At 48.0% G+C, this 16,323-nt stretch overlaps 2 protein-coding genes across 2 annotated transcripts in view; both read right to left on the reverse strand.

The window, feature by feature from the left end:
* GLOD5 (glyoxalase domain containing 5) lies at nt 1-8,283 on the reverse strand. The gene is made up of 5 exons (XM_040572597.1): nt 8,212-8,283; nt 6,335-6,408; nt 4,024-5,839; nt 2,918-3,073; nt 1-2,705 (listed from the first exon to the last, which is right to left on the reverse strand). Exons 3-5 carry the CDS (start codon nt 4,162-4,164, stop codon nt 2,553-2,555), a joined length of 450 nt encoding a protein of 149 aa, XP_040428531.1. The 5' UTR covers nt 4,165-5,839; nt 6,335-6,408; nt 8,212-8,283; the 3' UTR covers nt 1-2,552.
* LOC121077366 (exocyst complex component 1-like) overlaps nt 7,461-16,323 on the reverse strand; it is a 26,560-nt gene continuing 17,697 nt past the window's right edge. Inside the window, exons 11-18 of the mRNA XM_040572595.1 lie at nt 15,337-15,455; nt 14,970-15,080; nt 14,326-14,396; nt 13,512-13,752; nt 12,491-12,674; nt 11,209-11,408; nt 8,833-9,027; nt 7,461-8,636 (exon numbers count right to left, since the gene is read on the reverse strand). Coding sequence (XP_040428529.1) covers nt 8,481-8,636; nt 8,833-9,027; nt 11,209-11,408; nt 12,491-12,674; nt 13,512-13,752; nt 14,326-14,396; nt 14,970-15,080; nt 15,337-15,455 — 1,277 coding nt within the window. The 3' untranslated portion in view covers nt 7,461-8,480. The remainder of the gene's footprint in view (nt 8,637-8,832; nt 9,028-11,208; nt 11,409-12,490; nt 12,675-13,511; nt 13,753-14,325; nt 14,397-14,969; nt 15,081-15,336; nt 15,456-16,323) is intronic.

A 16,323-nucleotide genomic window follows, 5' to 3' on the forward strand; every position in this document is an offset into this window, starting at 1 on the left:
TAAAGATTTAATTCTACATCATGTAGGTTTCCAGTTTTAATCCAAACACATACAATACCATGGCTTTTGAATTAGAAGTGGAACACAGCAGAGGCTAGGACAGAGTGAGCTGAAGCTGAGGTGACAAGGGAACTATCACCTTTCATCTATTGGTGCTGGAGTGGGGTGGGGTGTGGGATTGAGATGGAGAGAACATTTCATTTAGATTTGGGTTTCAGGCTACATTTTGTCCAAGAGATCCAGAAGATCTTCTAAATTTGATTCATCCTACTTGCATTCCAACACTGCCAGGTTGCGATAAGGTCTTTAGCAACACTTGCTACAAGGTCATTGGATTGGGAAAGGGGGAATACCTGTTTATACCTTATAGTCTGAGACAGTCTTAAATAAACCCAAATTCATGTCCCCACTGGGAAAATGTGCTCACTATACGCTCAGCAAGTTTAGTAGACACCAGACCACACATTGGCAAGAGCTGCAGGAAACCTAACTTATTAGGTTTCTCTGAGTGCGGCTCTCCTAGGTGCCATCACCCCTCTACAAGGGAGGAAGCCACTTCAAGCTTGTAGCGTTTGACATTGATCATTGTCAGTCTTTGGTCGGAGAGGGACAAGGCTCTTGTGAGGCTTGCACAATTACAAGGGCCTGAAGATCTGGTGTTGCTGCCAACATTACAAACTGCTCCCACTTTCTCAGCCTGCTGTCTCAGTTACCCAGTAAGGCACAATCCTGACACATTTCAGCAGAAAATGTGTAAAATAAGGGAGGGAAGGTTCAGGAATGCTGGTAGTGTACAAGCCTATCAGCTGAAGCAGTAACAGCTTTTCCAAAATATCTGGAAGCTGAAGGCATACTTGAGGGTTTTTTCTTTCATGGTATTTCTTCTATAAGCCTAGGATCCTGAAAACGCCTCCAGTCTCCTACCCCAGAAAAATGTCTGACTATTTCCAGTTTCAGACAATAAATGTTTCATGTCCTTAAAAAATTAGGAGGCCTAGCCCCTTGGTAAGGAAAGTGAGGTCTTTTAAGAGCATAGGGAAAAATGGCCCGCAGAAACTATAGGCCAGCTTGCATGACACTGAAAGTAATTCAGTAATTAATATGGTGCAAACAAAGTTCCTAACTTCTCCTGTCAAGTTGAATAAGAAAAGAGCCATTGTCCTTCCTTCTACTGATGTTCCAAGACAAATGATGCTTAAAATAAAATTAAGAACAGGAGACCTTTCTTCCCAAACATATTTACAGTAGCGAGCTCAGTGAGTAAAACAACACTTCCAGCACCGAGCCAGGCAGGACACCTGTGAGCAAGCAATCAGTAAGGACAAACCCAGGCCAAAAATGAACAGGGTAGGGCTGGAACAAGAGCCTGGGCAGGGAGAAGCCCAGGCCAGCAGAGCTAGGAGCTGGGGCCAGGCGAGGATGCTTGGCAGCTGTCAGCACCCTGGAGAGCGGCCGCAGAACCGGGGCCCCTGCCCAGGGCCTCCCCCTTTCCCAGGGGTCCCCTTCCCCTTGGGTCCCCTCCTGTTCTGCACGTACAGGGCAAAGGTGGTGAGTTGTGGTGCCTTCTCCCAGGAGAGCGCTTGTCATTCACTCCCACAAATGGTTCAAAGCGAGCTGCAAGCAGCTTTCATCCCTACCACCAGCACTGACACAAGATTTTGGTAATTGGAAGCACTGCATTTATTAGGGATTTGCTTTTTTTCCACCATGGAGAAGATGGATTTTCCACGAAACAATATTAAAAAAAAAAATCAATTCACTGATTATTTCAATTTTAGAGGTGATTTTGACTGTAGAGGTCAGAAGAGTTCTCTCTGCCTTCCAGCACTGTTTCCTTGATGATAACATTGCTACCGCAGTGTGGCCAGCTGGGGAACTGCTCTCCTGGAAAAACCCCAAGTAACCCCTCTTTGTTCCTTCATGCTTTTTAAATAATTGAAGTATTAAAGAAAGAAGGAAACTCAGATGACAGTCCAAGACAACCATGCTGAGCTGCAAGGAGAGCCAACATAGAAGTTTTGTGCCTGATGCCACTGTATTAGCACCTCATTTCCCCTTCACCCCTGCAGAAATCTAGGTGAGCTCCCTGGCTTTAGAAACCCTCCCCTCCTTACAGCCACCTCCTTGCTGCTCCTCATTGCTGCTTTCTCCCATCCCCGGTGACAGAAACCCTATAAATATTCAAGTATTTATGCAGAGCTGAGTATGAGGCACAGAGCCACAGCTTCATGAGCGCTTTGGGTGTCAGACGCTGAGGTGCAGTTCCCAGAGAGGAGGTAGGTTTCAGCAGGATGGATCTTCCAAGAAGGTCATGAAGTCTCCATTGACAGTGATTTATAAAAGTAGGATTCGCATCCAGGGGTGAGTGCAGAGCAAGCTGGAGCTGATCCTGCTTGTGGAAAGCTCTCAAGGCTCATGCAGCTTTACAGCTGGGAGTTGAGACTTGTCATAGGTTTACAAAATGAAAGCTTGAATCTATATACTGACCATCAAAACCCTGGCCTCTGCATCATACCTCCTGCTGGGACTCAGGCAGAGAGTATGGGTTGTGGTTAGGGCTCCCCTCCGCTGACTGCACTCATGTCTGTGCTGTACCTAGAAACCTCAATCAGGTTCTCATCGGGGTCTCGGAAGTAGATGGATGTTATTGGACCCACGGCACCAGTCCTGGCCACAGGACCTTCTTCAATGATCACCCCACAGGCCTGGGAGGAAACATAATAGCAGGGGTTTAATGCTCAAGGGATTTTTATCAGGTCATTGTGCACTCTTCGCTCCAGCCTTAAAAGCATGAGACATTGTATGAGAAAATTCTGACATTCCCCAAAGCACAGACATTTAAAGTGTCACTTATGAGGCTCTGGCCTCATGCCTCCCGGGGTTACACTGCCCTGTGCACACTCTACACCTTGCTCACCTTCAGATGACTCAGAAGCTGCTTCAGGGGTGCCTGTGTGATAAGGCAGATATCTGCAGAGCCGGGGACCGGGTAGCGAGCCTTGGGTTCAAATTCCTTCCCAGCCTCATGCAGGTTAAACTTCTGGTTGCCAAAACGTAAAGCTTTGCGATTTCCCTGTCCCCGCCAAAAAAAAAAGGAAAGAATCAATATCCAATGAGACTTACTGGGCTGGAAGCTTTCAGCATCCATTCAGCTGTGTAGTCCTAAAAGTCCTGGGGACATGGCTGTAGTCCTGCTAACCCTGGGCTCTTGCTGGGGTAACCCAAGGCAAGAGTTGGCTGCTGCAAGATATCCACCACATCCCTGGAGATGCAGTGACCCAAGAAAGTCCCATGGCCACTTGCAGCTTCTTCTAAGCCATAAAGATGAGAATTTTCAATTCTGGGCACCCTCCATCCTGCCTGTGGGACAGCCATACAAATAATGCACAAGCTGGGAACTGCAGAGGGAACAAAGATGAGGCAGTGGGAAAACGGTGAGGAAGGAGGTTCTGACACCTCTTTTCTTTGCAGGCCCCCAGTATGTCTTCAGACTTATACGGCAACTGAGACCTGATCCCCACAGAAATGCAGGACAGTGACCTGCCATCTGTGCCCATCTGAAGAACAGGCTGATGCTCAATGTAGCCCTGGGATGTGAGTGCAACTGCTTTTAAGAGACTTGACAGAGCAGGAGAGAAGGAAATAAGCTTGGGAGTTTACAAGGTGCAGTGTGTACCTTCAAAATGGCCTGAAGATAGGCCAAGAGATGCATTGGGGCTGTTCTGAAAAGGTTACCCATCTTGTATCCTGTTTGCCAGTAGAAATATTAAATCAAGAGGATTTGTGGATGTGAGGGCTCTCCTTCAGTCCTAGAAATTGTTTTTCAAGGAACAACCTTTTTTTTTTTTTTTTGTCACTTTGTCTCCTGCTGCTGTTTGAAGATTCTTTTGACTCAGCTTGACTTCGTTAGTTCTACCATCCCCAGACCAAGGAGAAATCCCAGAGATACTGTCAGATCCACAGGAACCAGCCACTGGCTCAGGACTAGTACTTTAGGTCCCCTAGGCCTTTCCCCCATGTTACCTTGAAAGTCACCACTTCCATGCCCAGGACTTTGGAATAGAAGGCAACAGTGTCCTCAATGCTCTTAACAGTCAACACGAGGTGGTCCAGGCGCTGGATAAAACATGGGGGTAGACTCATATGTTCTTCCCTCCAGGACATCGTCTCAGGGCTGGGAACAGAGTGCAAAGCCACACAAGAGGAAGGTGAGAAGCATTCAGCTGCTCAGGGAAATGATCCAGGAAGCTGTTAACTGAACTGTCAATGGAGATCAAATGGGTTTTCTTTTGGCCTGCAGGTGGCACAAGTACAGAAGCAATAAATTCATATATTCATAGAATATCCTGTGTTGGAAGGGATCCACAAGGATCTCCAAGTCCAACTCCTGGCTCCATACAGGGCCACCCAAAAATCAGACCCTGTGTCTGAGAGTGTTGACCAAACATTTCTTGAACTCCAGCAGCCTCAGTGCCATGACCACGTCCCTGGGGAGCCTGCCCCAGTGCCCGACCACTGCCTGGGTGAAGAACCTTTCTCTAACATCCAGCCTGACCCTCCCCTGTCCCAGCTCCATGCCATTCCCTAGGGTCCTGTCGCTGTCCCCAGAGAGCAGAGCTCAGCGCCTGCCCATCCGCTCCCCTCGTGAGGGAGCTGCAGGCCGCCATGAGGCCTCCCCTCGGCCTGCTCTGCTCTGGGCTGAACAAACAGAGGGCCCTCAGCCACTCCTCACACGTCTTCCCCTCCAGACCCTTCACCAGGCTCTCCAGCCTCTCCTCCCCCAGACTGTACATATAGACAGGGTTGCCCCTGTTCTATGCCTTGATTCAGTTTTGGGGAGGAGGAGTTTTCATTTCAGTTCAGTTTTGGTTGATTTTACTTTCAGAAAGGCATGCCATGGAAACTAGGAGAGTTGTGATAATAGCAAATGGAGTCAAGTTTCCTTCAGATCTCTAACAACCCTCTACTTGCCTACATTTACTTCTCTCTCCAAATCCTGATATAAGTGACAATTCTTCCTTCTGAGACACTCACCAGATTCTCCACTGACACCGCTGCACAAAGGAAGTCCAACACTCCTGCTGCCTCTCAGGGAAAGAAATGGGTGGAAAATAAACCCTCTCAACACTAAGTCAGCACCAAGTGACACAAATCGAGAAAACAGCCCACAACTCCAACCCCTTTTTGCTTTGTTCTTTGCCTTCAAACTCCTCAATGTTAGCAGCAAGCAGAGTGTGAGGCTGATGCCAGAGGTTCATGGAAATGCAACATGGGGCGGGGGGGCAGGACTTGGCAGTCTGGATTTACAGTGGGTCTCGGCATTTTCTCGTATATTGGGTTCATATCATCTGGCATTGCCCTTCTGCAGCAGAGTGCATAGGAAACAGCTGGAAAGGAGAGATTTCAAAGCCCCACTGACACAAGAGCAAGGTCAGCATAAAACCAGGCACAGCTTCACCGGGACATCTGGTCCTCACAGTCAGAGGAGCTCACTTGGAGCAGGACCCCATCGTCCTGCAGCACTCCTCCTTGTCACAGACAGCGTTTGGTGTTTGACAACCTCACCTCCGACCAGCCTGGGCTCAGAACCTCCACAAAGTCCTTCCCACCCAGGAAGTTCTCCTGGGTGCTCCCTAGCTGCAGGGCCCAGCCGGCAGCAAACCTCCCCAAGACAACCTTCCCCTCCTGCGTGACCAGTAAGCCTGTTGGCCTCTCTGCAAATACCACAAGGAAACCAGTTTGCAAAAATAGGCTGAGTACCTGCAGGAGAAGCAGAAGAGCTAGTGCTGGAGAGCGTGTGCCTGGCTTTACAACCGTCCTCCCGCTGCCTGGAGCTGAGCTGTGTGAGGAGTAACGTCACAGGAGAAAGGGGAAAACAATAAAATAAACGTTGATTAGAAACAGGAGCTCTAAGCACTGCTCCCCACAGAGGTGTACTTTGACCTTAGGGACCTCAAAGTCCAACCACAGAGTTGCTTGAAAAAATCCAGGCTATTTTAGTGACTTACCTTTCTCTTTGCAAGGGAAAACTGAGTTAATGTGCTAAATTAAAGCACACTGTTGAGCTTGCTGCTCAGACTGGGGTGGCTTACTGTTAAGAAGATGGTAAGGATGTCCCTAGAGAAGAGCTGTGGCAAGCAGCTGCAGCAAGCCCCTTCCCCTGCAGCAGACAATTTTCCTCTTTGCCTCCAGAATTATTTTCTACCATGCAACATGCTGAGGTCTTATTGCCCAGCGAGACACTTGCCGTCCTTACAGCCAATGTATAGCAAGAAGCAATAGCAAAGGAACCTCAGGGTGATGTGCACAGCTTTGGACACCTTTTTGGACATACCTTCCTGCAAACAGGCTCCTCCAAGGAGGCTCTCCATGGCCTGAGGCAGAGTTAGTGATCTACAGAAAACAAACCTGCCAAAAATAGAATGGAGTTTTGAAAGGTCTGAAGCTCTCTGGGCAGTTGGCTCCAAGGGAGCAAATTGTTCAGGCTGGGGAAAAGCTGCCAGGAAGTGGTTCAAGGTACAGGACACACTGTGTTAAAATCATTCTGCATAGACCCTCTGCATGTAAACTGCCCATGCTTCACTGTGCACAGTGGGGAGAAAAAAAAAAAAAAAAAAAAAGCTTAATTTCCAATATATGGAAATTTGGAAACATCTGAAAATGTAGTGTGATGTATTTCGTTCTGCCCCAAGTTGAGAGAAAGGACATCTGGGGGATGCTGGGAGGGAGCATAATGCCTGTTTTGTATCCTTTATGTACAGCACAGATTGGTTGGGCTAGGTGACCTTTAAAGGTACGTTCCAACCCAAAACATTCTGTAATTCTATAATTTTTCTCCCCCAGTTGTCTAAGTTAGCACACAGAGTTTCCCCCAAAGTTACTTTGTGGGTTATTTTCTGTCTCTGAACACCTGTTGTCAACCACAAAGGAGCTCAGTAGATAAATTAATCCTGGGACATGCAACAGAACCCTTGTGCTTTCCTGGTTTTTAAGGTCACAGTTGGTTTTCCGATGCTGGAGAATGCAGAGCTGAGGTGGAAATGGGGCATACAAAGCAGGCTGATATGTGTGTGCTGCACAGACAGAGCTTGGTAAAAGGCTGTTGTGTTTATTTATTTATTTATTTATCCATTTATTTATTTATTTTTGGCTTCCCAAACCTCACTTTCATCTGAAAAATCCTGTGATTTTTTCTTTATTAAAACTCTCAAAGCTCTTTTCACAGGTGCCAGTAGCACTGGCATTGAGGGCACTAATAGCTCTTATCAGCTCCAAGCAGCCTCACCTGGGGCTTCCACCCCACACCCGTGGGCCCAGGAGCCAATTTAAGCTCAGTTCAGGGCTATCAGGCTCTCTTTGAGTGATGATGTGGGGCTGCTGGTCTCCACCTCAGCCCCAAATGTGCTTCTGCCTGGCCATGGACCCTGCTGGCCTAGACTCCAGCTCACAGACTGCTGGCCTGGATCTTGACCTTGTCTCACCCTTATGGACCTGCATGGTGGTGGTATGCTTACTGACCCATTAGACCCACATCAGGTAGTCTGATCTGGGGTCAACAAGTCCAAGAAGCAGCAGTAAGGACAGGGCTAACCTCTTTGGGGGGTGGAGGGGGAAGGAGTTGGCCTCTCTTAGGCAGACTCTATGGAAAAAAGACTGTTCTTTGGGCTGGGAAATGACTCCTATCTGTTTTGAGATCTTAGGGAGTTCCTTGATATCAAACCATCCAAGTAGTGTGATCAGTGCTTTTATTTGCTTTGTATTGAACCAAGAAGCTCAGAGTCTTCAGTTTTTTAAAGACAAGGCTATCCTGGATAGAATGTCAGCCTCCAAGTCACCAACACAGGATGCAAAAAAGACCATATTTTTAAAAGCAACAACATAGTAACAAGCTTTGACTATCTTATGGGATGCTTTGTAAGAAAATGGGGTAAGAAAAAGATATTCCTTGAGAAGCAGTTTCCCTGAGATGCTAAAACAGTAGCATTTACTTCACTCCAATTGGCAGAGTAATTGTGCATGCTTTGATATAATAGCACTGCACATACCTGGGTGGCTTCATGCACTGTGACCCTCTTGCTTCAGCACAAATTTACTGTAACATATGAGAGTAGATAAAAAGGAGAGAGTCCTGGAGAGCAGATGGCTTTCATCATTCAGCTGTGTGGCACAGTAGGCAGTGGTCTGCTGAAGATGCACAGCACGGGCACTCACCTTGGCAGAAACTTGAGGTTTGGGAGTTTTTTCATTGGCTGTACAATGATTTCTTGGTGGGGGGAAACTGTGCTTTGGCCCTGGAAGCTCCACTTCCCCAAAGGAGATCTAGTCTAATACTGACAAGGTAGCTGCACCTTGGTGTTGAGTTCAGAGCAGGGCACTGTATATCAAAATTCAGCCTGGGAAGCTTTACATCTCAGTTTAGCTTCCTGAAGGTGTAGCTGTAGAGGATCCCTGAGCTGGTTTCAATCGACAGGCATCTGTCTCTACATGCTGGACAGAGTGATGGAGTTGAAATAGCTCAGCAAGTCCACCATGGTGAAATCCATGGTGATGCCTGAGCCTGCGTAACAACGTTGGATCAGATCCTCCAGCTCTTGGTACTGACGTATGAGCTCCTGCTCCATGGCGTGCCACACCACCTAGGGAAAAACAGAGCATCAGCTTGTGGCAGCTGTGCGTGGGGGTTGACTGCAAGAAGATAAGCCATGCATGCTCTGCCACACTGTGACAGGACAAGCCAGAAGGAAGGAACTTCAAGAGGAGAAGACCCACTGCTTTGCAGCCCTGAATCTCCCCCAAAATCATGACACCGCACCCAGATAACACCACAATTACCGGCAGGAGATTTTCCTCTGGGGACAGATACTTGTGGATTTTCCTGTAGAGGGTCTCGAGGGCTTTCTTTACTTCCTTGCCAGGGTATCTCTCAATGACTTTCCTCAGCTCTTGCTTGCTGTAGGCCAGCTGGAAGCTGACCTCCTCTTCTTTCACCCCCTGAGCGATGCGGGCTTTCACCCCTTCGAAGAAGTGCTGGAAAAGCAAGGATACATCCACTGATGAGCTGCACGAAGGTGGACACCTGTGTCAGGGATGAAACCTGGCCACTGTCCTCAGTCCCCTTCCCATGACCGAGTGGAAATGAAGTATCAGATCACTTGTTCTCCAGGAAAGCAGGGTTGCTCTGCAGGCCCAGCTGCGCTTTAGGGCATTTCATCAATTCTACCTTCCCTCCCTGCTCAGCATGTGGGATCTCTAGGGGTGGCATTACCATGGAGCAATGGGACTGCTGAAAAATTACTTGTGTTCCTTGGGGCTTCATGCAGTTTCCCTTGCTAGAGAGGGTTTGGATTCAAATGACGTGAGAATCCCAAAATCTGTAAAACTGTAAAGTGAACTTCAGTTTTCTCAGTTCTTCCAGGATACTGTGCATACGCAGGAAAGGCTGCCCGCTAAGGAGGTGTTTCAAAAGGAGCGTATATCCAGCCACAGGCATGACTGTCACTTCTAGGAGCCCAGGGCAAAGCCAGCCCAAAGGGATACAGGCCCCAGCTAGTTTTCAGAAAAGTACCAGGAGCAGGGTAGCTCTGTGAAAGGCTCAATGCTGGTAGTTGTTTGTTTTTTTTTTTTTTTCTCCTGCATGTGCTTCTCTAGGCATGGAATATGTTGGTACCTCAGGCAGTCTCTAGTTCAGCCTTCTGCTGAAAGCAGGATCACCACTGCATTCAGACCAGGGTATCTGGAGTATTTTTGAAGGTGGGTCTTGAAAATCTTCAGGGACAGACTATTAATGCTTTATTATCCTCATCATGCTCTTTTCCTCTTTAGCTTTTTTCCCCCCTGGTCTGTAACTGTTCTTTCATCATTCTGCTATGCATCTTGGTGATGGACCTGGTTGTGTCTTCTCAGTTACCTCCTAGGGAAGGTTGCTTTTGGGTACGTACCCCTAAAGCTGTTTCTTCTCCAGGCCCAGCAAGCTCAGCTCACAGGACACATGTTCACCTGTTCCCTGACCATGTTGGTGGCCCCCTCGTGAGCTTGTTCACAATCTGGAGCCCCAAAGCTGGACACAAGATGTCAGATCTGGCCTAATAAAGGGGAAGAAAAGAACTAACATCTTCCTTTAATCTGCTGCCATACAGCCCAATAAGCTGTAGGCTGTCTTGAGTATTTCTGCTGTAGTTTGTAGTGGAGAAATATCCTAAATCCTGAGGATTTTCAGGGAGAAAGAGGTTCCTAAAGTTATGAGCTCCTTTCAGAAACAGGTGTGGGCTCCTGTGTTACTTGGTGCCTTTGCAACTACTCTTTATGTTGAACTGAGCTCAAACCTGAAGAGCTACATGGGCTGTAAGAGATGACTGTCAGGTGTCTGAGCAGAACACCAAGTACCTTCATATGTTATTTGGAGCAATGAAATTATGCTTTCCCTCACAGAGGAAGGATCTGAAGCCATTGGCATGTCACTGCTGAAAGCAGCATGAGATGCTGAGATGATCTTCCAGTCAAACCTACAAGATGTTTGACAGCGAAGACTGCAAACAAATTGAAAGGAACGGGTCTTATAAATAATTCAAGCTGAACTCCAGTCTGAGATATTTTAGGCCAGTGAGTGGGTCAAGAAGGAGCAGAGCAAGGAGGGGTCTTGAGAGCAGCCATCATCTCAGAGGGAGGGGGATGCCTGTTTGAGTTAGCGAAGCCGGATGCTTTTAGCTCAGTTAGCAAAGCAGTCACTTGGGAAGTGTGAAGCTCTGCTAGGCTTATTAGACCAGGCAGCTGTGCAAAAAGAAATGTGCATCTGTCAGGCACAGGCACGCAACCTGGAGCAGGAGAAGGGGGCTGAGCAGGTCCTTGCACCGAGGCCATGAGTTGCAGAGGTGCTTTTGAGCTGGCCCTCTGGTCTTCCAAGGGGAGCTGGCAACATGCTGTACCATGAAAACCAGCAGTAAAGTGCTCAGAGGTGTGGGAACTTCAGCTCATGACCCCTGGCCTGTTCATCATGGTCACAGAAGAGGGGTTACTCCCTCAATCTTACAACAAGCATTCACAGATTTGAAAACTATTTTTCACCCCTTAGTAATCTGTTGCAAACAACCTCCATTCCATCCTAGGTCATGGTTTCTAAATTTGATTTTCCTCCTCTGGACCCTGTCCTGTGGATTCATAACTTTATGAATTACAGTGACGCTTTGATGGGTCAGTTTATTCTGTACTCACATTGAGCTTCTCCAGTGGCTGGCCCAGGTATGTGATGACATATTTCTCCATGTGCTCACTATACCTTTGCTTTGCTTCCCTCTTTTTGTCCTCCAGACATTGGATCTTCTTTTGGCACAGGACACAGTAAATGTGGTGGAAGTTCTCCATCATGACCATGTCTGTGTTCACCTTCAGGTTTGCTGAGGACAGGCTATTGACTTAAAAGACAGGAACAAATCAGGTACGGAGAGAAGACGCTGCAGGCTGGGCTAGGAGGGATGGGAGATGCAGAGACTGTCAGGCATGGGCCACCAGTGGAGCCCTTAATCAAGGGCTAAGGTGAACCTCATCACAGGTCGTTCAGCTCTCCAACTGCCTTGCCTTCCAGGGCAGGGTACTGGCTTTGGAGCTGTGATATTTGATAACAATTTACCCAAAAGGGTGCAGAGACATCCAAGTCCAATCCAGCCCTGTCCAAATCTTTCTCATCAGGTCTCACCATGCTGCCAGCCACTTGCCAGCTGGTCTGGAGAGAGCAAAAGCTCGAGTAGCTCACTGTGTATGCGGAGCAGAGATGGCTCTTCTCACTCCTCATGGTAAACAGGTCATTAGGCCATCTTATTTGAACTGTCTCCCTCTGAAATACTGGAGGGAGTAACTATAATGCAAATACTGGCCCTTGTTCATTAGCTTGTTTCCCTATCTCACCTACTTTGCTGTAAAGATTGCTTGTAGCGTGGTAGGGTCTGTTTATGCTCCAACCCCAAGCTCATCTGCAGATAGGAGCTGCCCATCTGCACCACCTCATGGTCTTGGAGGCTTGGACTTATTACTTCTGCAGTGCCTCAGGTCTTCTCCAGGCTGGGAAGTGGGGTCCCTGCACCCACAGCCAGGGACCTACTGAGAGCTGTCTGCCTGGCTCTCCCAACCCCTCTCCCTCTGTCTTAGTGCTTTGGGGCAAGTCACTCTGACTACTGCTGTTCCTGAGACCTGTCCTTGTAAGAAGTCTGATCTGTAGCGAGGAGCATGTCCTCTGTAGCGGGAGAGGAGAGACTGGTGTTAGATTCAGAACTAAGATTGTGTCCCAGCCTCTGCAAGCATCCCAGACACCATGCACCTCATACTCTATGCAGTCTGAATTTGTCAGATGCTCCAGGTCTTTGCTTGGGGAAGGCAGCTTCAGCCCAAGTAGTGGTCAGGAGGCAGGTAAGTCTGCATGTACCCTGCTCTGGTGGCTCAGCTGGTTGCTGATGATTCCTGAGGCTGCAGCCTCATGGTTGCCACCAGTCTTTGTACTCACTGCTGCTGAAGACACTGCTGGCCAGCCTGAGGTGTGCTTTGTCCAGCTCCCCTCTGCGCTGAGCCGTCCTGAACACCTCCTCTGAGAAATTCACAAACTCCTCAAAGCGGCTCACAGAGGGCAGGATCCCGCCTCTCATCTTGCTGGGTGCCTTCGCCTCCTTGATTTCTTTGCACAAGGTCCCCTGGCAGTGATACAAAAAAAATATGCTCAGGTCTGTCATGGCCCCAGCCTCATCTTCCAGCAGGCAAAGCCACAAGCCAGAAAACAAGCAAAACAATGAGTTGTGTACTGCTTTCTGCATTTACAAGGCTGGATTTGCAGCAACAGCCTCCCATCATGAGTCTATGGGAAGAGGTGAGCTTCCTTGCCTGTGGTTGTGTCTGAAACCATGCTAGCTGCTCTGGAGCTGGTACACTCGGTCTCTCAGGCTGTGTGGTTCTTTGCTCGGACATAGTTCTGTCTCCTCACACATAAACCCAAAGGACAGAGGCTCTCCCCTCTGCCAATTCTGGCACTTCTCAAGCCAGTTTGAGAGCAGGCTGTCTGCTCCAGGTCTTGGCAGAGATGCCCTTGATGCTAACACGTGGCTTCCCTTGACCTCAGCAGATTCAGGGACAGGTTTTTCACTTCTGATGGGGTCTTGATCACTTCACATTCTCCTCCCTTACAATTGGTCCTTGAGTAAGTCCCACTGTGGCAGCAGGAGTGCAGAAGGGCTTGGCTCCAACAATTCAATATGCAGCCATCACTTCAACAGCTTTCCAGAGCAGTATATGGGGAAAAACCCTTCAGTTTCCTCATCCTGGTAAGAGCGGGCACATGTGGCACTTTATTTTATTGTGCTCCACCTCTCAGACATAATTGACAAGGGGCTAAGTCTTCCCAAAACCAGAGTCAGATCCATGTCTGATATACACCAGCACTGCCTTCAGTAAAGCCCATGTTAGAAGTTTAGAAGACCCTGGAGGAGGTCAAACGTCACCCATCTCTATTTGGCCTTACTCTTACCGCCACTCACAATGCACTTGTTGAAGCTGCTCTTGGCTAGGAGCAGCATGTTGCCCAGGACAGTGTTGAGGAAGGACGAGGGGGGAGCTGAGGAAGAGCCCCACATCTCAAAGACGGAGTCACTCAAGGTAACCAGGACCTGCAAGCAGCTGAAGGGGTGGGTCTTATTGCAGACATCCAGAAAGCCTCTCAGCTCGGGCTCCAGTGAACTGAAAATCTCGCCCAGCAGCCGGGTTGTAGCTTCTTCTAGTCTTAAAATAAAAAAAAAAAAGTGACCAATTAAATGGGGAGGAGTACTGATGCTGTGGCCAGCTGGAGAGGCATGTGCAAAGCTACATAAGGGAGAAGGAAAGCCGCCTGTATCACAGTAGAGCTTATTTATTGCTTGGGTACTCCTTCAAATCTTCCACATCTCTGTCTGTGGGAGGACACTGATGTCCTGTTTTCCCATCAAAATGAAAAGTTTCAGTGTTTTTATCCTGGCATTTTTTCTATTTTTTTTCCATAATATGCTTTCAGTTCACAGTCTTGCTATTAAGGAACTAAAGCTGATCAAAACATGAAGCCATGAAACCCCACTTTCTGGAACCCCCCTGAAGTGGAGCCACTGCACTGGGGAGAAGCACTCTGCCTCTCTGCAAGCCCAGCTATGATGCCTTTGGGCTCTGCTGCTGTCCAGGGTGCAAACCTGAGACCACTGTTGAAATCAGGATGGTCAGCAATGGCAAAATAATAATAGTCTCTCCATCAGTTCTTCTGGCAGTCCCTGTAGGACACTCCAGGCCATGCCCACTACAAAGCAATGAATTGCATGATCTACGTACTGGCTCCGAGGCTTGGTGCAAGGAGGATCCTCTGCAGATGCCATGTTTTCTCTTCCCTTAGAGGCAGGTACCTGAAAAGAAGAATGAGGTGGAAAGTATAATTTGTATGTCTCTCTCAGAGGAAAGCTTGACATCATAGAATCACAGAACGGCTCAGGTTGGAAGGGAACTTAAAGCTCATTTAGTTCCAACCCCTTGGCATAGGCAGGGATGTCACCCACTAGATCAGGTTGCCCAGAGCCTCATTCTGCCTGGTTGTGAACACCTCTAGGGATGGGGCATCCACAACCTCTCTGGGCCACCTGTCCCAGTGCCTCACCACCCTCTGAGTGAAGAATTTCCTCCTAAAATCTGGGTTTCATTTCAGCAGAAGTCATACTGAATCATACTGCAGTTCCACATTTAATGCTTAGAGATGCCGAGATCTTGCTGAAACCATCATTTAAGTTCAATTCTGTTTTGTCCTCAGTAAGTCTCAACACCACCAACAGTCCTGACACCAATGGCTATTGCCAGAGGACCAGAGCCCAGGAGAGCTCAGGTATGTGATAAAGGTAAGCAGCCACCCCTCTGCCTGCTGAGGCTTGTATCAAGCTAGAGGGATGGGCCAGTGGCACTGGAGAGGACCTACTCCCCACACTTACCTCCAGCACCTGCAGCTCGGAGGTGTTCTGGCTCAGGTGGAAGAACTTCTCAATGAACTGTTGCTCCGTGGTGCAGAGGGGCTGCAGCTCTCGCAGCACCTGTTCCAACATCTGCTCAGAAACCAGCATGCATGTTAAAGCTCCCTTCCAACAAAAACTCCCGACACACACTGAGGACACCGGGATGGGTGCCCATGTCCACCTGAAGTGACATCTAAGCCACCATGAGGAGAGTGTCAGCAGTACAGAACAGCTCTGATTTGGCCCCAGGTACACAGCACTGGAGAAAGGGCCCTGGGATGGGCTGCAACACTGGGCACAACCCCTGTGGGACACATGAACGATCTAGAAAACTTCATCTCCTGACCTTGATGACATTGCCTCTGTCCAGTGTGTCCTCCTGTCCTTCTCTGCCCCCTGGGAGGCTCCAGCGAGAGTGCTGCCTGCTCCCCATCACCATCGGCTTCTCCAAGCCCTCCTGAAGACCTGCAACAGGCACAGGGTGGAGGCTGGACATCTGTCCCTCCTGGCCTCTCCAGCTCCTCTGATCACTTTAATGGATCAAAATGTCTTTCTTTATTCCTGATCTTTGGTGTGTTTTGGCCTTTTCCTATCAGATTTTCATCAGGTTCAAATATGCAGGGGATACAGTTTTGTTCTCTTTTTTTTTTTTTTAAGATCTACCTTCTCATCTGTTTTTCTGTCATTACTTTCTTCTTGTTTCCCTGTGATACTTTCCCTTTTGCTATTTAGGGCTTAGTACTATATATTGAGGACTGGGGAGTGAAAAATTCTGGGTGATAAGAGCATAAATCAGCAGAAATGCCTGCAGGAGTTTCAGGAGAAATGTTTGTTGCTTAGTTTTTATGCTAAATTGCCATTCAAACAAATCCCTGAAGGGGACAGTTGGCTTTTTCAGCAACTTGCTTTCTTAAATTATAAGTGTTCATCTGGAAATTAACATACTTTTCAAACACTACCAGTTTTTACCACAACATTTCCTTTCCTGCCTGGTTTAAGTTGAAAAGTTGAAAAATGTATTTGAAGTGTGCATCAAAAACAATTATATTCAGGGAAAGAAATCAGTGGGGAAACATCCCTATTATTTTCTAATTAATTCTAAAAGTTGGTATCATTCCACTAACCCCAGAGGTCCTGGGTGACTCAGGCCAGCTCTTTATTTTCTGTGATATCCAAAATATCCTTATTTGAGCCAATACCTGCAGGGCTTTTACCTTTGGAAAGGATTTGTCAGATGTCCTATGCAGCGAGAAGGGATGAGAGATGACAGACAGCCCTTCTCATCCCCCCAGCCTTGCAAAAACCATGGAGAAAATTAACAAGCTTCTTCCTA

The sequence above is a fragment of the Cygnus olor genome, chromosome 13, assembly GCF_009769625.2.
Source record: "Cygnus olor isolate bCygOlo1 chromosome 13, bCygOlo1.pri.v2, whole genome shotgun sequence".
Taxonomy (NCBI): domain Eukaryota; kingdom Metazoa; phylum Chordata; class Aves; order Anseriformes; family Anatidae; genus Cygnus; species Cygnus olor.